Below are 20,357 nucleotides of genomic sequence, written 5' to 3' on the forward strand. Positions count from 1 at the left end.
GGTTTGGAAACATGGTTGTTCAGCTCTCGACTTGGCATGAACTATTTATGTCACTTCTGCAGTGGAGGAAGGATCACTGGGGACAATGTTATGCGCGCGTTGCGTACAACCTCTCGTTGATTGGGAGCCTTGTGCGAGGACGGCCATACTTCGGGCCAGGCTGTAACGGCACAGCCCCTTGCAGATGTTGAGCTACCCAAACCCAACCAACTAGCCGGCCACCCAGACTCGTCATTGCTGAGCTAAGATGCAAGTGCATACTTCAACATCGCTACGGCGAGTGCTAACTTCAAGGCTGGCCACTCTCGAATAAGCATGATTTGCTTCCTTTTTTGGACTACAGGACCGAGAATTGGCAAGCGATTGAATCAGTATTCCGTCAGTCCTTCTATCCTAATGATACCCGTCAAGAACTACGAAGTAACTTATCTAATCCCCTTGAGCTATGAATTCCCTACAAAACAGAGTTGCATGTCATGTCATGTTAAAGAGCAAAACCTCCTGCAGAACAATGAGTGAATCCGGACCATTTTCCAATAACCCAACTGCGAGATAATAGACCCAAAAATTCGCGCCAGTCCAATCAAACGAAATATCTTTTTTTAAACATTCTGGTTGTGTGTGCTATCCATTTGCTCTTCATCATCATCACATGGCACATTCGCGTCTACACTCGACAGCGCAGGTTCAGTGTGCACAATGGTGAATTCCTGGCTCGTGAACCCGCCAACCTGTACAAATCCAATGGCCTGATATGGGTCTTCAGACATTCCCTGAGCAAGCCATCTATCAAGAGGCGTCACACCGTCAGGCAATGAAGCAGTAGCGAAACACTGAGGCTCGGTGTCGTGAACTCTGTTGTTCTTGTTGTCGTCGGTTCGGTTACGAGGGATAGCCATCATCCCGACTGAGGTAGGGGTCGTATCCGAGTCGGTATTGAGTGGCTTGAGTCCCTGTTCGGATGTTGTATGATCTCGTGAACTTTTCGGGCTGCTGTCCTGGGCCTTGTCTCTCGCCCGGGCCTTTTTCGGACCATGGGACGGGAACTGGCTATCAGGGTCCTTCTGCAGCAAACCGATCAGTAACCATGCATGGCTAAATGTCAAAGGAGAGCTATGCCTACGGATTTGGAGGACATCAGTCCACGGCGAGCAATGAGGGTTTGGTCAATAAAGAATAACCTGTGTCCCAGGATAGGGGCGCGGTGGTTCAAAAACGATTACCTACTCGACGAAATGAACAGCCAGCTCACTTGAAATGACACTAGACTACGTCTCTTCTTATACAGATATTCTCTCTCGGTCCCGCTCCCAACGATCCTCTCACAAGCAAACGAACTTTGAGGCAGATTCTACAAATTACTATGCGTGAAAAGACATTTTGTAAGTAGTCCAATCAGGTCCCTCGATGTCCGGGACCGAGAAGATCTAGAAAGGGGGTTTGGAGATTGTCCAATCAAGTCTCGAGCGCTAGGCGGGATGATGCTGTCGAATCTGGCCCCTTCAGCGTCACTGTCAGCCATCTAAGCAACCTATGTTTCGGGACCGACGGGTGGCCCCGCACATTCCGTGCTCGGCCAATGAATGGCGGCAAACTCGGCACTGGGCTGGAGACGGGGCCGGCCGGTGGTCAGCCTGGATGAGGCGAAGGGTTACTTCGGAGGCTCTGTTTTGAACGCCATCAGACATTTGGCCCCGAGCCAATAGAATCTTCGACAAAGATCATGGCAAAGAATACACACTCAGGGGCTGATAAAAAGGGTCGTCATGCCCCGTCTGATTCATCTCGTCGAGCAATTCGATTCAGTCATCCATACACAATGATCCAACTATCCGTCTAACTTGCATTGACTCTTACATATTATTGAGGAAAACCTGGCTACTCTTCCATAATAAAATAGTATCTGTCCAACAACTCTTGTGGTACAGTACACCATGCCGCGGAAAAACACATCGAGGGACGAAGGGAGCAAGCTTGACGAACTTATGGAGGAAGTCGTCGAGCTCTATAAGACCAAACCCCTTGATAAGGTGGTGGAGGAGATAAACAGAACTCATAACTTGCGCGCTAGGTAATTCCGACATGCATTCCGAAACACCGTCAAGTTGACTCTAAACGAGAACTATTAGCAAGGCACAATACCGAAAACGTTTGGACCGGCTGCGTGTGACGAAAAACGTGTCCCAGAGGGATGCGCTCGCCTGGATACATGCCGGACGAGTGATTCGCGATCGTTCCAGAAGGAAAAAAACAGTCAATGTCCTGTATAATGGCCGATCATATTCCAAGGACCAAGCACAACGGGTTCTGCGACGACTAGATGCCCCTACGCTGGCCGAGAAGTATGCACTCAACCAACATGGTAAGTTCCGTCTAGCCCAAACCATTGGCCTTTCGCTAACGATGCATTAGTGTCAGTCCATAAGAAGAGCATAGGGCCGTCTCCTGAGAGGTCCCATATCGTTCTTGTAAACACCTCACCGCGACATTCCATGCCTCCCTCGCTTTCACCTGAGCTATGTGAATATTTTCGCGAGATCTACTATGCGTCCTGGCCAAGCGGACTCACTTTATCAATGCCCTTGCCGCGAACGATGGATTGTAAGGGAGAAAGAGGGGCATATAAATGAAAGCAATATGTGCTGACAGGTGATCATCAGGTTTGACACAAACTCTTGCTTACTACCGAGCGAGCGGGTTCTTTGACCCGCGCCATCTGGCTCGCGAACTGTTTCTATCAATGCCACAGCAGGACGCAAGAGAACCCGTCGATGCTGTACAGAACTTACTGAGAAAGGTTACTTGCAGTGACCAAGAGGCCATCTCAATTCTCAAGATCATGGCATTCGCAATAGCCAATAATATTCATATTGGGATGCCGAGCCATGAGGTTCTGTGTGATTTATTTCACCGAATCAGACATCAAAAGTCGTGGCTTAGAGGTTTATTCCAGTCTCGAGTGGCAGTCACCAACGCTTTAGCCCATGCCTTGTTTGCTAGTGTCTTCCGGCAACTTGACGTGGCTGTGATCGAGGATTTTCTCGATGCAGGTGCTGATTATACCTACGGAATGACCTCGAAAGTCTCAAGCCTCTTTCACGCCAAGGATTCGATGTTAGTCTATTCTCTATTGAACAAGTCTCTGCTGGTGGCCAAATGCTTGTACAAGCGCGGAGCGCCTTGGGTCATAGCGCAGTCTCCGACGGCGAACCCTATTCGAGATCTTCTTGGCTCTGAAGCAGCCCCTTGGATTGTGGAGGATGATGTTTGGGATTTTATTGTCCAGGCATATCCATCATACTACGAGGAAACTCAAGCATTTCTAAACGAGGATCTCCCATATGTGACTAATTGGGCCGTTGTGCAGAGGCTCCTTGGCCATGTCTGTGGCCCGACCTCTCCGGAAGGCTGGAGACGACTGATACTATATTCGACGATACTTCAAGGAAGTTCAATTTGTATCCCAAACCGTGATAACCCAGTGACCTTAACCCACCTTGAGGAGTCCTTTGGGGTGTCAGCTATCGCCGGGGCGCTGAGAGATGCAAGCACGAATGGGAAATCGGAAACCGAGACTCTTCAAATCGTCAAAAGATTGCTCTCCATGGGGGCCGACCCGAACTATCAGGACGTCATAGGACAGCATTGCAAGAATCCCGTGGAACTGGCAGCTACATGCAATCAATGGAGCATCGTTGAACTACTATTAGACAATGGTGCTTCTATGGCAGATGCTTGGGCTGCAATCACAACGATGCAAGTATCTCTGTCAGAAGTTCCCAGGGGCCTCTTGGATAGAGCACATGATCTTCAGCTGTGGGACTTTCGTATGGCGGTCAAGAACGGAGAAGATCCAGAAAGCGTGAGGCGATCTCTCGCTTGGGACAAGAGTCTCGAACTGAGCTGCCCTTTAGAAGGGGACTTCGATTCGCATCTCGTGTATGTTGTCGACGAGGGCTACTTGAACTACGTTGACGTAATATTTCGGGCCTGCCCTGCTCTGTACGACTGCCGAGCACTGATGTGGACCGTTCTGCTGTTCTTCGGAGAACATGGAGGTCCGCAACACTTTGAGATCATTGAGAACATTCTGCGCCGTCGGCAACCCGGCAAGGAGCCCTGTGCCAACGAGGGAACCGCTTTGGTCCTGGCTATTTGCGGGGGGTCACAGCAGTTGATACGTCGCTTTTCTGAGTCTGGCGTCCAGCTGCACGAGACACTAAAGACGCACGATATACTATCTGAACCCGGCTCAATGGAAGGCTATCACACTATCCAAATGGTAGCGGACTTCAGCGGCATGATGTATAACCATCTCGCCAGACGGGGCTGTAAAGGGGCTGATCTCCACTTTGCGCTTGACTGGGCCATTTTCCTCCACGGGACTGAAGGAGTCAAGTACATGCTCGACCTTGGCCTTAAACCAGCCGAAAGGCATATGGTGAGGGCCGCTGGATCTGGAAAGGTGGATCTGCTTGAGACCCTGATCCAATATGGGGGGAGTGTCTCGGAACCGACTACATATACCGAGTCGTGTCTACAGCGGGCATGCAGATTTGGATGTCTGGAGATGGTACACAAGCTGCTTGATTTAGGGGTTGCAGTGAATGACCAAGTGGGAACCGTCAAGATCGGTGGTCAGTGGTATCATAGAACGACATTTCAGTCCGCTGTGGAGAGCAGCAATATCGCTCTGTACGAGGCATTGATTGACCGTGGCGCCAACGTCAACGAGCCAGCAGGGAGAGTTCGGGGGGCAACTGCACTGCAGCTTGCAGCAGGGAAAGGCTGGCTTATCATTGCTAGGCGATTGATTAACCTAGGGGCTGATATCAACGCTCCAGCTGGTGAAATACACGGAAGAACAGCTCTGGAGGTAGCTGCTGAACATGGGCGCCTGACAATGGTGCAGTTTCTTCTGCACACAGGGGTGTCAACGACTGGCAATGAGCGAAGGCAGTATATTCGGGCAGTACAACTGGCTGCCAAAAATGCATACCACACGATTGAGAAGGTTTTGAGAGACCATCGTGAGTGGGAAAAGCGAGACTGGCAGATTCACGAGGCTCAAACTCTCGAATACGACAGTGGCGAGGAAGATGAAGAATATGACGATGAGAACGACTTCAGTGACGAGGATTCAATAAGTTCGATGGGGGAGGAGCCTGATTTGGAGACAGGATCTGGCTCTCACTCTCTCCATGAGAATTTCATACTGCCGATTGAGCAAGTTTCCTCAGTCGGACCACACGGAGGAGACGGGGGGATGGACTGGGTCCTTGTGGAGGGCGAGAGCAACGGGACTACAGAGGATTCGACTGCCAACAACACTTCAGGCTCTGGCCGTACGCAGCCTCAGGCTCCAGCCTTCGAGGACGCGGTGGTCTTATATAACGACCCCCATTGGAGCAGTGACTGGGCCAGTTCGTCCTGGGATGACCCTGAAAGCGTTCTTGCACCATCTACTTCTAATTTGTCTGAGGTTGATACTTTAGGTTTCTATATGCACCTGGTACAGGACGGCTCGATAGAGTCGGTCCACGAGCTTCCTAACGGTCTTGGCGGCGATACAGGTCCTCTTTTCGATCGCGAGGACGCTCATATATTCGGCACGGACGCCTATTTGGAGGTGGATTACGGACCGTGGTCCCAAACATTTGATCCGACTGCTGAAGCTTCAGGGTCAGGAAGCACAGATATGTTTTCTTGTGGGGAATGTGGGAATGTATTGGAACTGTGTCATTGTATCGACTTCTCATTCCTGGATGAGTTGTGACTGAGCACATGTTCAAGATTGACATTAGTGAATAAAATGAGAAGCCTGTCGCTTTGCTCGTTCCGTCTGCACTTGAGCAGGCTGGTCTATGATGATGTGATGTTACATGATTAGGTCCGGTCTCCCTCTCTTTTAAGTGTGCACCCACTTCATCGTGAGAATTCTTACACATTCGCGAGCATGCAGCTTGCGCAAATTTACAGAGCTTGGCGATTCGCGGAGCTGCGCTGCAAGAGCCTCAGCCTTAGGATCAGCAACCCTGATACACTCCTTGATCGCGTCCATAACAGTGCCCACAGGAGGCACAGGCGGTTCCTCTTTGAGCATCTCCTCGAAACAGTCCCGCAACGCATTCAGGCAGCGCACCTCGTGGTTGGTGCTCGCGAGCCGTCGGTACATGTACTCGTACATGGCAGGCGATCGAGGCTTGCGGTATCGGGGCGGCATGCGCCAAACCTCCCAGAACCTGTCCCAGTTGTCCTGCGCCGCGTACGCATCGAGCAGCCGGAGGAGCTGTTTCTCGTCCGGACAAGGCAGTTCAACTTGCTTCATGAAATTCTCGAGGACCTGCTGGAGGCTCTCCGCCTCTGCATACTCGGCCGTGACGAGGCTTTCCACCATGCTCACGATGACATCGTTGGCAATGAGCGGCTCTCCGCGTTCAAACATTGTATTCAACACTTCCAGGGCGAGGGCAGACCGCTCCTGTACGTGCAGCTCGTTGTCCACCTCGGGGGAGTATATGGCACGCAGAAGCTGCAAGTACTGCTCGCGGGTCACCGCGACTCCCGACGACTGCATCTCTGCGATCAGCTGTTTGAGCCCAGCAAATGTGAACTCGGGTCGGCCCAGGATGCGCGCAGTAGAGTGTAGCCACGCCCTGAAGCTCCAAGTGTCGGCTGCTGGTATATTGCTCATGGCCAGGCGGCAGATCTTGAGGAAGCTCGATTCCGGGGTCGGCTGCAGATTCTCAACAGCGGCGGCAGGCGGAAGACTGGCGAGATACGCCTTGGCATTCTCCAGCAACTGTACTTTCTGATCAACATCGTGCGATAGGGCCCTGGAGAGGCGTGACATACTGTCCTGGTCTAGATTCGGCTGCGACACAAGAGACGCGATATCCTCCGAGATCGCAACCTCGGTCGAACGGTGAGCTGAGGTAGAGAGGAAGCGACGCAGCGAGGGCTGAGATAGTTGCCTGTTGCCCGCTCCGTAGTCAGGTAGACGCGTCTCGAGTCGAGCTAATGACCAAGGGTTCTCGTCATCGACATCAGCGACTTCGGCAGCTGCGTACTCAAGCTCTCCTCCATCAACCGCGGCAGCCTTTTGGCTGCGTTTAAGCATGCGCGTCCAGAGGGTCTCGAGATCCAGGTCCTTTCTCTTTGCCTCTGTGAACATTTGGATAACAATGGTCGTGCCTAATTGGGGGGTGCCGAACCCGGAATGTCTGCCCTCTTCGTCGACAACCTCCTGTTCTTCGGCTGCCCAGCCAATAGTGCCAAGATTGACGCAGATCCACCGTGTAGAGATACCATCATCCTCGCCGGGTGCGCGGCCCCTATTTCCCAGCAGGGCTGCCTTGCGAGCCTTCCTCCGCAGTTTGATCTTCAGCTCGTTCCTCCCCAACAGGCCATCTGCGCTGGCATGGATGCCATAACCTCTAAGCCATCGTACGAGGCGATCCGCCGAAACGTGAAGGTGGCGCTCGCTGCGCGCGGATCCAAATAGCATGAGAAGCTTTGGTCCTAGGGCGGGTGGAGGGTCGAGCGATCGCAAATCGAGGAGATTGAGCTCGTCAAGGCCCAGATCATCGCCAACAAACTTGATGAGAGGCTCCACTACGGGAGGAGCATTGGGCGGGACATCAGGCAAGGGAGCCTGTGGCTGCGCGACAGTCGGATGCCTTGGGGGTTCGACTTCTAGATACCAGGGTACTTCAGACGCATCCTCGGCCTTCTGTGCCTGCTCAGACTCGATGATGCTGGGCCGGGGTTGGGCCAGCGCCGAGGCGTCTCCGTTCAAGGTTTGTGTGGCCGAGTTGGGTATGGTCGACGAAGAGAACCTCGAGGAGATGGGCGGTATTTGCCGGACAGGCTGGCGCAGATGTCGAGGTGCAATGGCTGGCATCTGCCTGCCCACGAGGGAGCCGAGGAGGCTCGAACGGCAAGCTGGGCAGCCAGCTGCCTTGAGGGCAGACGGTATCATTGCTGGATGTCCGATCCTGACACTGAATCTTCCGCTAAGCTAGTGATGAGCTTTTTTGAAAACGACGTGGAATTTGCGTGACTCCAGCAGTTCCGAGGAAATTGCTTGTGCCGGAAGTTGAGCTCTTGAAAGCTGTCTCGTCCCATGAAAATTATCAAGCCAATCGATGAATCCATCCAATGTATGGGATGTCTGGGAAAGTGGTGGCTCGTGCTTGTTCCACTGTATTCTGAGACCAGAAGCATCGAACAGGGAGCGCCCGGAACTAAGATTGCCACCAAATCAGCGTCCCCGCTAGCAGACTTTGCGTCGCGACGGCGCTACGACACTCCAGATTTCAGGGATTTTAGGGGGATGAATGCTGCACGTGATGGCGATCCGCAGGAATCCCTTCTCAGCCAATGGCGTGACAGGAAATAGACAGAGTGTGGACCACTGCCGGACCTGCAAATGGCAAATTTTCGAAAGCTCTAATCTCCTTATCTGAATCTCTAGAGAGGTCCCCTTCCTCTGCAAATTATCACATCACTCAAATCGACTGACTTTGTTGTTTTTACTTGTACCAAAGTACGATTCCTTTCAACCTTTAATACCCATTGTTCTTTTAATGTTTTGATCTGTCCCTCGTCCATCCCCAGACCTCACGGTTCTGTCGGGATTCTCTCCACACTCCTTTTTCCACCTCTGCCGGTCGCGTGAGCATCAAGATGCTCGTCCGATCAAACAGCTTCCGGCACTCGCTGGCTGTTCGCAGGTTACACTCCTTTGCATCCACTCCGGCGATCGCGGGATGCTTGACAAGACCGTCATTATCCGCTGGACCTAGTCTGCATGCATCCTCTACAGAAGACCTGCGACCATGGAGGCCAAGGTTATCACGAGCTGGTACAAGCTTGCAATCCCTGCGCACCTTGGCCACAGCCATAGACGATTACAAGACGATCGATGACATACCATTCGAGCACCTTCCCGAATCCAGATACCCACTGCACACTTCACAATCCTCACCCCGCGTCTACGACTTGCGACCATTCGATGTTTCGTCGCCTCTCATGGTACGAGAGCGAAGCACCCAGATCGCACGGCAAAGGATCAACACCAATGGCATACCTGGCGACCCCGACGAGATGCTGTCGCTCTTCGACGCATGTCTGCAGGTCGGCAAATTGCATCGGGCGTCGCTCATTCTGAAGCGTATGGGCGGCATGGGCGACTCTCCTGAGGTCGATCTCATCAGTCTCCATAATCGATATCTTCGGGCATCGCTGGAGAGGCTCTTGACGCAACCAAATCTAGGGAAAGCGGAGGAGCTTCACAAATGGTATGAGCTGCAAATCCGGAACAAAAATATACCGCACACACCCGAGACGGTCGCTTGCATGCTCAAGGCATCTCTTCTCTCGTCCCGTGGATCTCGCCTTCAACGCCTTATAGATCGGTATATGAGCATGGCACCTGGGGACGCTGGCCTAGAGGTCTTGTACATGACCGATATCCTGACCGACCAAGATCGAGCCACCATTACCGAAGTCTGCCAAAGATACAACCTTTCTCCGGGAGAGGAGCAGCTGGCTGCAGAACTAGCCAATTCTCCCGTAGCCGAGAGCGCCAACTCTGTCGAAGCAGAAAGGGTTGACTCTGCCGTGATCCCCCCGGTTCTCAGCACTCCGCAGAAGGGTATGGGTCTCCGCATGATCAAGCAGACCCTCTCCCTGTTTTCCGAGATTCCCCAGGGACGAGACATCGCGACCCTCAGCCTTGAGGAGAGGAAGGAAATCCAGTCTCGGCTGGAACGTGACTGCGTTGATGCTGCTGTCGATCGTTGGCGCGAGGAGAACCAAGCCTTGCTAAAGATGGGACTCAACACTTCATTGTCCAGCGCCTCTCTGAACTCGAGGTTGTATGAATGGCAGCGCGACCTTGAAAACCGCCTGACCCGCGAGATGGAAATGGTTGACGCCGCCGAGGCAGCCGAAAGCAAGAACAAGGAAGACATGGATCGTTGTCTTTATGGTCCATTCTTGAAACAGTCCAGTCCAAGCCGACTCGCAGCCGTGACGATATTAAGCACCCTGAGTTCCCTGGCAATGCACGGGGCAGACAAAGGCGTCCCACTGGGTGTCGTCATCAATCAGCTATCCAAGATTGCCGAGGAAGACATCCGCGCTCAGATTCGAAGCAAAGAATCGACCTCAAAGAAGTTCAAACAGTCGAAAGTTTCGGCACGGTCTGCTCTGCGCAAAGCCAACTCACCCTTGCCAGAACAGGCACCTGTGGACGACGTTCAGACCAATGTTATCAACCCAGAAGCGTACACTGACAAATCATGGCCATTGGCGATCAAGACCAAGGTTGGCGCCGCGCTGCTCTCAGCTCTGATCGAGAGCGCCAAGGTCACAGTCGTGAAGGAGGATCAGGTCACAAGCACACTGCTTTCACAGGTCCAGCCAGCGTTTACCCATGCAACCCAATTCAAGCGGGGAAAGAAGGTCGGCATGCTTCTCCCCAACCAGACGCTGGTCGAACTCATGAAGCGTGAGCCAAGGGGTGATTTCCTGGCCCGACACTTGCCCATGGTGGTCGAGCCGGCCCCCTGGTCCAAGTTCGATAAAGGGGGTTTCCTCGAGTATCCGACTCCGCTCGTGCGCATCAAACATGGCGAGAAGGATCAGAAAATTTACACGCAAGCCGCCATCGCCCGCGGTGATATGGACCAAGTGCTGAAGGGCTTGGACGTTCTCGGCCGGACCGCCTGGAACATCAACAAACCCGTCTTCGATGTCATGCTGGAAGCTTGGAACACTGGCGAACCTATTGCCGACATCCCAGCTCTACATCCCGATATCCCTACTCCACCCGAGCCCGATTCATCAGATGATCCCATGCAAAGGAGGCTATGGATCAAGGCAGTCAAGGCGGCGGAGAACCACCGATCCGGACTTCATTCAGTTCGATGCTTTATGAACTTCCAGCTGGAAATCGCTCGTGCCTTCCGGGACCAGACCTTCTATTTTCCTCACAACATAGACTTCCGCGGACGTGCCTATCCCATCCCGACTTACCTGAATCATATGGGTGCGGACCATGTCCGAGGTCTTATGTGCTTCGCCAAGGGCAAGGAATTGGGTGAGGAGGGCCTTCGATGGCTGAAGGTGCACCTTGCCAACGTCTACGGGTTTGACAAAGCGAGTCTGAAGGAGAGAGAGGCTTTTGCAATGGATAACGTGGAGAACATCATTGATTCCGCCACCAATCCTCTCAAGGGCAAGCGCTGGTGGTTGAAGGCTGAGGATCCCTGGCAATGTCTCGCAACTTGTTACGAACTCAAGGCGGCTTTGGACTGTGCGGATCCTACCCAATACATTTCACACTTGCCCGTGCACCAGGACGGCACCTGCAACGGCCTGCAACACTATGCTGCATTGGGCGGCGATACCTGGGGTGCGCAGCAGGTCAATCTTGTGCCAGGTGATCGGCCCGCCGATGTGTACTCGGCAGTCGCAGACCTGGTGAAGGAGAATATCGCTGCGGATCTCGAGCAGGGCAACCCCTTCGCGGTAGCTCTCACCGGCAAGATCACAAGAAAGGTTGTCAAGCAAACGGTCATGACCAACGTGTACGGTGTCACCTTCTCCGGTGCCAAGAAGCAGGTTCTTAAGCAGCTTGACGCACTGTACCCGGATCTTCAGTCGCAGACGGGGCTCGATCCTCTCATCTTGGCCTCTTACATCGCCACCAAGATCTTCAAGGCCCTCTCGACGATGTTCCGCGGCGCTCACGATATCCAGTACTGGCTTGGCGAGATCGGTGGCCGTGTCTGCCGTGCTCTTACCCCCGATCAGCTGGCAAGACTCGAGAATCAACCAACTCCTGCGAAGAAGGGCATCAGGGCCAAGGCTGCCAAAACCTCGACCGAGGAGATCTTGAGCCAGTTTAGGTCCACACTGGTGTGGACAACACCGCTGCGCATGCCCGTCGCTCAGCCCTATCGCAAGAGCGGAACGCGGACGATCTCAACCTGTCTTCAGGATCTGATTCTCGTTTCGCCAGAGTCTTCTGATCCCGTTCACCGACGCAAACAGCTGCAAGCCTTCCCGCCAAACTTCATCCACTCCCTCGACGCCAGTCACATGATTCTCTCAGCGCTAGAATGCGACGCCATGGGCTTGTCATTCGCAGCCGTTCACGACTCTTTCTGGACGCACGCCGCCGATGTCAACAAGATGAACGGTGTCATTCGCGATGCCTTCATTCGGATCCATAGCGAAGACGTCATCGGGCGCCTGGCGTCTGAGTTCGAGGCTAGATACAAGGGCTCGATCTACCTGGCCAAGGTGAACCAGAACACCCCTGTCGCCAAGAAAATCATAGCTTTCAGGAAGAAGGCCCGCATGTCTTTGCGGGACGAACTTCTGTTGGAGAAGACCCGCCTCCAGCTTCTTAAGTCGACCGACCCCGAAGAGGTGGCTGAAGGCAAGAAGATGGTTACAGCCGCCAGCATCTTCGAGGAGATGTCTGCTTCCGAGGACATCATTGAGCCCGAGGACATGGACGAGATCGGCTTGGGCTCCATCCCCGCCAACGAGAAGAAGTCTGCAGAGGCATTGGAGGCGACGACTGCCGAAGACATCAAGCACGAGGATGGCGATATGGAAGCCTCCACGGATGAGCCCGAGGACCGGCTCCAGTCACTGCTCGGCACCGACCACTTTGAGCTCAGAGTGACGAAGCCGCGGCCCCAACAGAGGGCGGCCGAAAAGACGATCCAGATTTGGCTCCCCCTCACTTTCCCTGCTATTCCTGAGAAGGGCGACTTCGACGTGCAGCGCCTCAAGGCGAGCGAATATTTCTTCTCATGATCACATCACGAGACACACGCACAGCCCAGTCTACGTGACTGTTGGCATGCCGAAAAGAACACTGCATTACTAGACACATTTCCTGATGGCGTTCACGATGGGCCCGGCGGCTTTCCGATTGGCGTTTTGGAGAGAGAAGGGAAAACTATAGGAGAGGCTCGAGGCGAGCTCTGGCACGGCGAGTGTAAAATATGACACTATCACTACTGTACATCTTGTATAATATGCCCCTGCAAGAAAAGGAGTAGACTCATCTATTCAGCATCACACAGCATAGCGACAAAATCAAGCATTCAAGATCATATTGTTTCTCTTCTAATCGTCGGAATGGCCCTTGGTTGTTGGTGATCTCAGAAGTAGACGGCCATGCCACATACGAACCCGGTCCTGATCTGTGTGAAAAAATGTGAGGTCGTACGAGATAGAGCTGACATGAGTCGGGTCTGGCGTTGCACAGGCGTTCTGGAGGAACAGGGCGGCACGGCCATGCCGGGAGGGGTGAGTGGTCCGGCCGGTGGGAGGCCATTGAGTCGTGTTGTCTGCTGCTTTTATCTCCTCTGGAGGATCTTTTGCGGGAGTCTGATCCCAACGGAGGTGTTCCCCCGGATCTCACAAAAGCTAAACAGGCTCCCTCGGCCCAATGGGCGGGTTCCGTTTGGCATCGACATCTCCAAGTCACCCTAGCGAGAAGTCTAGCAACAGGCCATCTTTGGTAGATAATGCAAGAGAGGATGCTCTCCCGCAATGGTTCGACAAGCTCTCGTGTTTTTGCCAATCCAGCCGGTCTTACAGAGGAATCCTTCCGGGTTGCTGAGTGCCAACCCGCGTACCCTTCGGCTGAAGCTCGAGGTGGCATTGGACGCAAGGGATTGCGGAGGTAGCTATTTTCGTCAAACTTCATCCAGCCGCATGCCTTCCCCCCGGATCTTGCTGCATATACACGTTTAGCCAAGGAAAAGCCAAGATTCTTCCCGAAGTTGCACGACAGCGCCTTCCAGCTGTATGGGCTGACATGGATTGTACGCAACGGTATGGAATCCTCGCTTCCCTTGTATTATTCTGTGAAACCAGAGGCGAAGAGCGAAAGGGAGTGACCACCTATTTATTCCAAGGGATGTGCATCATGTAACGTAATCAGAGACAGTTCCCGTGTAAGACACCAACCGACGATCACACCCCGTTCTGTCTACCTCAACCATTCCTCCCATTTCTTGAATATCAACAAAAGAAGCTCAAGACTACAGCGCCTACCATGCCGGCCGGGTCGCCGTTAAGTATGTCGCGAACCGTTGACACTGGGGGTCTCAGGTGACGTTGAGGTCTTGGCGCACGCTCTTGCCACAGGCTGGGCTGCGATCGAAGGGATCCTAGAATTGAGACATGACTTAAGTTCCCGTCTCGGAAATAAATAGGTGAACTGTGATCAGGACAGGCCCGAAAAGGAGAAGGACCGTTAGAAGGCCGCTCCCTAGTGAGCTGCCGGCCCCGGGTCTGAATTCTTTTCCGTCTCCCATGGTCGCATCGCTCGCATCGCGGAATGTGGCGTGCCTTGTCTTGGAGTTCAGAGTCGCCTTGTCCTGTCTTTACAAGGAGTAGAAAGTGCTTCGGCCGAGTTGCCTGTGTTCTGGATATGGAGTAAGTACAAATATCCCGGCCTTGTCGTCTCTTTGCCAAGCAATTCTCGCGGGTCACAACTCTCTCGATCAACTCAGCCAGAGCCCAATACGATCTTGTACGATTGAACACAGACATACGATTCACTATGAAGATCTTCCTGTCAACTTCTCTTCTTGCCCTGCTCAGCGCCTGGGTTTGGTAAGCATCTCCGCCCACCCCCAAGTCCCCATCCCATGCACACGACTAACGCGCCTCTTTCAGCGCCGCTGAGGACATCCTCCCTGTCCCTACGAGCTGCAATGCCTACTTCAGGTTCAGGAAATGCTACACTGAGACAGTCACAGCCCTGCCCAGTGAGTCGCCCTTCTCTTCCTCTTCATGGCCAGCCGTTTTACAGATCTAACATTGCTTATGCGCATTAGCCTGCATCAGACACTGCCCCATGATCCCAGATATGGTGTGTCCACAGATGGTCAAGCTCAAGACCAAGCATGTGCCGTGCCAGTAAGTATTACGCTAAAAGCCCTACCATCCTTCTGCATCTTGCAGATCAAGGCATAGAGGCACAAGATGCTGACGTCGTATGTTCTCCAGCACCGACTGCTGTCCCAGCACGCCCACGATCACCAAGTCGGCTCCTTGCCCACCTTGCCCTACCGGCTGTGTCATTCCCACGTCTACCATTACTTCAACCCGCAGCTGCCGGCCAAAGAAGCATCACGAGTCCGAGCCGCCGGAGACGAAACATCACAAGTCTGAAGAGCCGAAGACGAAGCATCACGAATCGGAGGCGCCAGAGTCAAAGCATCACAAGTCCGAGGAGCCGAAGACAAAGCATCACCACAAGTCAGAGGCTCCAACTCCGGCCCCAACCTCCGCGTGAGGAATTTGTGTGAAGGGGATCTTGCGAATGTGGAATCAGACATGGCAATGCCGACATTGAGCAATGCATCTCCGGGCCTGGGAAATTTCAAAAGTGACCGTCCAAAGTGCGATAAAACTGATCAGAACGGCATTAGATAGTCTTGACAATGCTTTTTTCTTTCATTCTTTGTCTAACAAGGAATATCTACCATGCTTCATATGTGTGACACCTGTAAATCAGGCCCGTCCATCTACCTCACGACGGCGTTGGTCAGAGTCTTGACGGTGCAAGGCTTGCCGCTGGCAGTAAGCAGCTTGCCAAAGCCCTGCTTGCCCAGCTCCGTGACGACGCCGGCGTCGAAGCCGACCTCGAGGTCGCTCGTCGTCGTGAAGCCGGGCTGGAAGACGTCCCACACGCTCTTCTTCTTGGAGGAGCTGGGGTTGATCTGCTTCTCGGGCTCGGCCTGCCAGCCCTCGAAGTAGACGCGCTCGCCGGCGGGCGCGTCGGCGGGCGGGCTGACGAGTTCAACGGGGCCCTTGTGGTCGTCGGCCTCGCCCTCCTTGAGGCGCGGCGAGGCGGCGAGCACCATGGCGCACGACTTGATGCCGCGCATCTTGACGGGCTTGAGGTTGCACACGGCGACGATCTTGCGGCCCTGCATCTCCTCAAGCGGGATCAGGCCGTTGAGCCCGGAGCACACGGTGCGGCATACCTGGCCCTCGTACTCCTCCGTGTCCGGGCTGCCGGGCTTGTCGCCCATGGCGATGGTCGAGACGTAGAGCGAGTCGGCGTCCGGGTGCTTGATGGCCTTCAGGATGTGGCCGACGCGCAGGTCGATGAGGCCCGGGGACAGGGGCTTCTCGGCCGCCGGCGCGGGCTTCTGCTGCTTGGGCTGCTTCTCCTTCTTCTCCTTCTTCTTGCCCTCGCCGCCGGCGACGGCCGCGACGGCGGCGTCCTTGGCCTGGGCGGCCTTGTCGCCGACAGCGGCGACTGCCTCCTTGGTGCGGTCGACCAGGGTCTTCTTGTCGCCGGCGCCGGCAGCAGCAGCAGGCGTGCCGGCAGCAGCGGCGGCGGCGGCCTTCTCCTTCTTCAGCCTCTCCTTCTCGGCCTTGGCGTCGACGGGCGGCTTGACGTAGAGGACCTCGTCGGCGTTGACGTCGATCTTCTCCTCGTCCTTGACCTCGAGGCCGAAGACGGGGCTGTTCTGGACAAAGTCGAGGTGGCGGACGATGTTGGGGTGGCCGTCCTTGCCGGTGCGCTGCTCGGCGGACCAGCTCTTGACGGCCGGGGCGAGGACCTGGTAGATGGCGACGTCGGCCTTGGAGGGCTTGGCGCCGAGCAGGGTGGTGCGGGAGGCGAGGTGGGCGTTGAGGGTGGCGAGGATGGAGGCGGCGTCGTCCGAGGTCTTGAGGCGCTCCGAGGTGGTGAGCCACTGTTGGATCTCGGCCTCCTCGGTGGGCGTGTAGGTCTGCGATGCGAGGGCTGCCATTGTGTAGAACCGGAGGGGGGAGACGCTGCGGAGGGTGGAAGGGCGGAGGGCGCGTAGGGAGAACAGTTTGAAGTTTTAGGGTATCTCACCGGGTGCCGGGCCCTGTGATTCTTGTCTGCGATGTCTGTGTTGTAGAGAGAGGTTATACGGTCCTGTCTTTTCTGCGCGTGTCGTCTGAAGCTATTGAAAAATAATTCGCTGGTTGCCCCGCGATGCAAGCTACGACTCACAAATTTTGGCGGGGCATTACTCCGTAGCATGCATGCTCGATGGCCTGGCAGGGGCTCAATCTGTCGGCTGGCGGACAGGTGGCGGCCTTCCCCAGACAGACCACTTAACGCGTGACCGCGCGATACTGCGCGCGTCGAAAGTCGATCCCGTCATCGCTCGAGTCTACGCGTGCATCGCGCCCTTCGCAAATCGATGACTTCAGCTCCCAGCCTTCGCTTTGACCAGCCCTAGCTGATCAATTCGCCGCGCCACAGCTCTCAGAGATCAGATCCGTCCTCATCTTTACTTTACCATGCAATAATACATCATTCTCACCTCTTCCTTGCCTCTTGTTTGCTGTTTCAAGACCACCTGATTTGTCTTTTGGTGGCGTTTGACTGGCAACTGGCCTTCAAGCTGGTGTTGAGCAATCAATCACTTCCCTGGCCACTTTATTGTACACCTCGATTGCATTGCTGTGTACAAATCTTCCGAGATGGCCGATTCATCTTCAGATTTGGGAAGTCGTCGATCAAGTCCCCTCGCTACCAGCCCTCCTTCCTCTCCGCCCTCTGCTGGCGACAGCAGCTCGCCCAAGATGGCCTCGGATACCGTGGACGAGCAACGATTGCTTGCCGAAGAAGAGAAGGCCAAGTCTCAGAATGATAAAGACGAAGCCAAACGTCTCGCTGCCTCTCGCAGGAAGAGGAAGAAGAAGGCCGAGACCAAGGCCGAGAGAGAGGCCAAGGCGCGTGAGCTGGACGAATTACTCCGCCAGAGCGCGGCGTTCAGCGATATCCTTACCAAGAAGACCGAGGTCCTCGGCCGCGTAGGAAGTGGCTTCGACGGCAAGACGCTCGGCGAGCACGACCTCAAAATGGCTACCCAGCCGAAGTGTCTTGTGGGAGGCCAGATGCGCGACTATCAGCTCGAAGGCCTTACTTGGATGTATGAGATTTGCCAACAGGGCATGTCTGGCATCCTGGCTGACGAGATGGGCCTTGGTAGGTTGACCACGTTGAAGACAGCAGTGTATTTACTTACAGCCGATGTTAGGCAAAACCGTGCAAACGATCTCGCTGATTGCTCTCTTGCGAGAGCAGGAAAATTATCTAGGGCCACATCTGATTATTGCACCTCTCAGTACACTCTCCAATTGGATCAATGAATTCCATCACTGGACACCATCAATCCCAGTCGTGATGTACCACGGCGATCCCTCACAGCGAGAACAGATCCGCAACACTAAGATCATGCCGCATATTCCGAACGGCAGACCCACGAAACGATTCCCTGTTGTATGCACGTCATACGAGATTATCCTTCGTGATCGGATTCATCTTGCAAAGATTAATTGGGAGTTTATAATTATCGTAAGGCACCTTGTCGGCTGCGACGTGCGTATCATACTAAGAATAGACAGGATGAGGGTCACCGCATGAAAAACTTCGACTCGAAGCTCTTTCGCGAACTCCAACAGTTCCGCTCGGCTACCCGGTTGCTCATTACTGGCACGCCTCTGCAAAACAACCTCAAAGAGCTGTGGTCGCTCCTGAACTTCCTGATGCCCAATATTTTTACCAACTGGGAGGCGTTCGAACATTGGTTCGACTTCAGCGGTTTGGAAGACGAAGAAGGTACCGAGGAGTTCATCGCTGATCGGATGAAGCAAGACCTGGTCAAGAAGATCCATCTCATCCTGCAGCCGTTGCTACTACGTCGCGTCAAAGCGGACGTAGCCAGCCATTTGCCAAAAAAGAGAGAGTACGTGCTGTTTGCCCCAATGACCAAGGAGCAGACAGACCTGTACAATGTGATCAACGACAAAAACATTGACACGAGGGCCTACCTTGAGGACAAGGTTGTCGAGCGTCTTACTGGAACGACGAACAGCCCAGCCCTGTCGCGAAAAGCCACTCCGAAGACGTCTCGGTCAAGCAGCATAAACCCTAAGGTAGAGCCTGAGGCCGATGCGGCACCAGTCAGGTCCAGCCCACGGGGTAAGGCGTCGAAGGGAGGGCCTCCTGCCAAAGCCAATGCATTCACGCTCATGATGGGCCAGCCTCGTGGACGTGGGAGACCGCAAAAGAGTGACGGACCCGCGCAACCCGCTGCCACACCTGCCAAGACGGCGGGTAAGCGAAAAGCTGCCGAGCCCGTGGCGCAGCCGCCGGAGCCAAAGAGCAACAAGTCTAGCAGGCACTCTACTCCGGCGAGTTCTCGCGGCCGCCCGCGCAAGGGGCGCAAGTCCTACAAAGAAGAGGATGCCTCCGACGAAGATCTCTTGTCAGACGACGAGTTCGAGGCCAAACTGGCCGAGGAGTTCGCTTCGGAAGATATCGAGGAAGTGGCTATCACAATGCCAGCTGAGGATTTTGAGCGCTCTCAGACGCTTGACCTGGCCAAGAAGGAGATCGCGAACAAGAAACTGGGCAATCCATTGGTCCAGCTACGGCTGGTGTGCAACTCACCACACAACTTCTACAACCCGTGGGCATCAAGTACGGACGTGCCGGTGGACGAGAGCATCGTTACGGCATCCGGAAAGATGTTGCTGCTCGACCGGCTTTTGCCTGCGCTGTTCGAGCAGGACCACAAAGTGTTGATCTTTTCGCAGTTCAAAACCCAGTTGGACATTCTAGAAGATTACTGCAAGGAATTGCGTGGCTGGAACACATGCCGAATCGATGGGTCGGTAGCGCAGGAGGATCGGAAAACCCAGATCGAGGAGTTCAACTCCAATCCGGAGTTCAAAATCTTCTTGCTGTCGACACGGGCTGGAGGCCAGGGGATCAACCTTGCGAGTGCCGACACGGTCATCCTGTTTGATTCTGATTGGAATCCCCAACAAGACTTGCAGGCGCAAGATCGCTGCCACAGGATTGGTCAGACTCGCCCGGTTATCGTGTACCGTCTCGCAACGAAGGGCACGGTCGAGGAAGAACTTCTGCTCAGCGCCGATGCCAAGCGTCGCCTGGAGAAGTTGGTCATCCGTAAGGGTGGCTTCAAAACCATGGGCCAAAAGATGGACATGAGGGAGGACCTCGACAAGGAGACCCTCCGGGCACTGCTTCTCCGAGACGGAGAGGTCTACAAGTTCTCCGGAGACAAGGAGATCCTCAGCGACCAGGACCTCAGCGTTCTTTGTGACAGGTAAGTTGGTCGTCGTCTGAGCTACCATGTTGCATGGCGCTTGCTAATACGTTTTGCAGAAGCGAGGAGGCCTACGTGCGCGCTGCTAGAGGTGATGGCGATGCCGATGCATTCAAGGTCGTCGAGACCGGCGTGGACGGCATCAAGCAGACCGCCAAGTCTAGTTGATCATGGAGCATGGTT

General features: G+C 54.4%; 7 protein-coding genes across 7 annotated transcripts; 4 read left to right on the top strand and 3 right to left on the bottom strand.

Moving 5' to 3' along the window:
• Window positions 1-602: 602 nt before the first annotated feature.
• On the bottom strand, window positions 603-902 carry E0L32_000477 (uncharacterized protein; the record flags this gene model as incomplete). The annotated part of the gene is made up of 1 exon (XM_031139224.1): window positions 603-902. One exon carries the CDS (start codon window positions 900-902, stop codon window positions 603-605), a length of 300 nt encoding a protein of 99 aa, XP_030995794.1.
• Window positions 903-1,934: 1,032 nt separating this feature from the next.
• E0L32_000478 (uncharacterized protein) lies at window positions 1,935-5,776 on the top strand (the record flags this gene model as incomplete). Its single annotated transcript, XM_031139236.1, has 4 exons — window positions 1,935-2,071; window positions 2,130-2,362; window positions 2,413-2,601; window positions 2,661-5,776. 4 exons carry the CDS (start codon window positions 1,935-1,937, stop codon window positions 5,774-5,776), a joined length of 3,675 nt encoding a protein of 1,224 aa, XP_030995795.1.
• Window positions 5,777-5,908: 132 nt separating this feature from the next.
• Window positions 5,909-7,981, bottom strand: E0L32_000479 (uncharacterized protein; the record flags this gene model as incomplete). The annotated part of the gene is made up of 1 exon (XM_031139247.1): window positions 5,909-7,981. The coding sequence occupies one exon, from the start codon at window positions 7,979-7,981 to the stop codon at window positions 5,909-5,911; it is 2,073 nt and encodes a 690-aa protein (XP_030995796.1).
• Window positions 7,982-8,688: 707 nt separating this feature from the next.
• On the top strand, window positions 8,689-12,840 carry E0L32_000480 (uncharacterized protein; the record flags this gene model as incomplete). The annotated part of the gene is made up of 1 exon (XM_031139258.1): window positions 8,689-12,840. The coding sequence occupies one exon, from the start codon at window positions 8,689-8,691 to the stop codon at window positions 12,838-12,840; it is 4,152 nt and encodes a 1,383-aa protein (XP_030995797.1).
• Window positions 12,841-14,602: 1,762 nt separating this feature from the next.
• On the top strand, window positions 14,603-15,340 carry E0L32_000481 (uncharacterized protein; the record flags this gene model as incomplete). Its single annotated transcript, XM_031139269.1, has 4 exons — window positions 14,603-14,655; window positions 14,719-14,810; window positions 14,880-14,961; window positions 15,070-15,340. 4 exons carry the CDS (start codon window positions 14,603-14,605, stop codon window positions 15,338-15,340), a joined length of 498 nt encoding a protein of 165 aa, XP_030995798.1.
• A 232-nt stretch (window positions 15,341-15,572) lies between these two features.
• E0L32_000482 (uncharacterized protein) lies at window positions 15,573-16,811 on the bottom strand (the record flags this gene model as incomplete). The annotated part of the gene is made up of 1 exon (XM_031139280.1): window positions 15,573-16,811. The coding sequence occupies one exon, from the start codon at window positions 16,809-16,811 to the stop codon at window positions 15,573-15,575; it is 1,239 nt and encodes a 412-aa protein (XP_030995799.1).
• A 706-nt stretch (window positions 16,812-17,517) lies between these two features.
• Window positions 17,518-20,342, top strand: E0L32_000483 (uncharacterized protein; the record flags this gene model as incomplete). Its single annotated transcript, XM_031139291.1, has 4 exons — window positions 17,518-18,025; window positions 18,078-18,394; window positions 18,445-20,174; window positions 20,234-20,342. The coding sequence occupies 4 exons, from the start codon at window positions 17,518-17,520 to the stop codon at window positions 20,340-20,342; spliced, it is 2,664 nt and encodes an 887-aa protein (XP_030995800.1).
• Window positions 20,343-20,357: the final 15 nt, after the last annotated feature.

The sequence above is a fragment of the Thyridium curvatum genome (genome assembly GCF_004353045.1).
Source record: "Thyridium curvatum strain D216 chromosome Unknown NODE_2_length_892811_cov_85.036431, whole genome shotgun sequence".
NCBI lineage: Eukaryota > Fungi > Ascomycota > Sordariomycetes > Thyridiales > Thyridiaceae > Thyridium > Thyridium curvatum.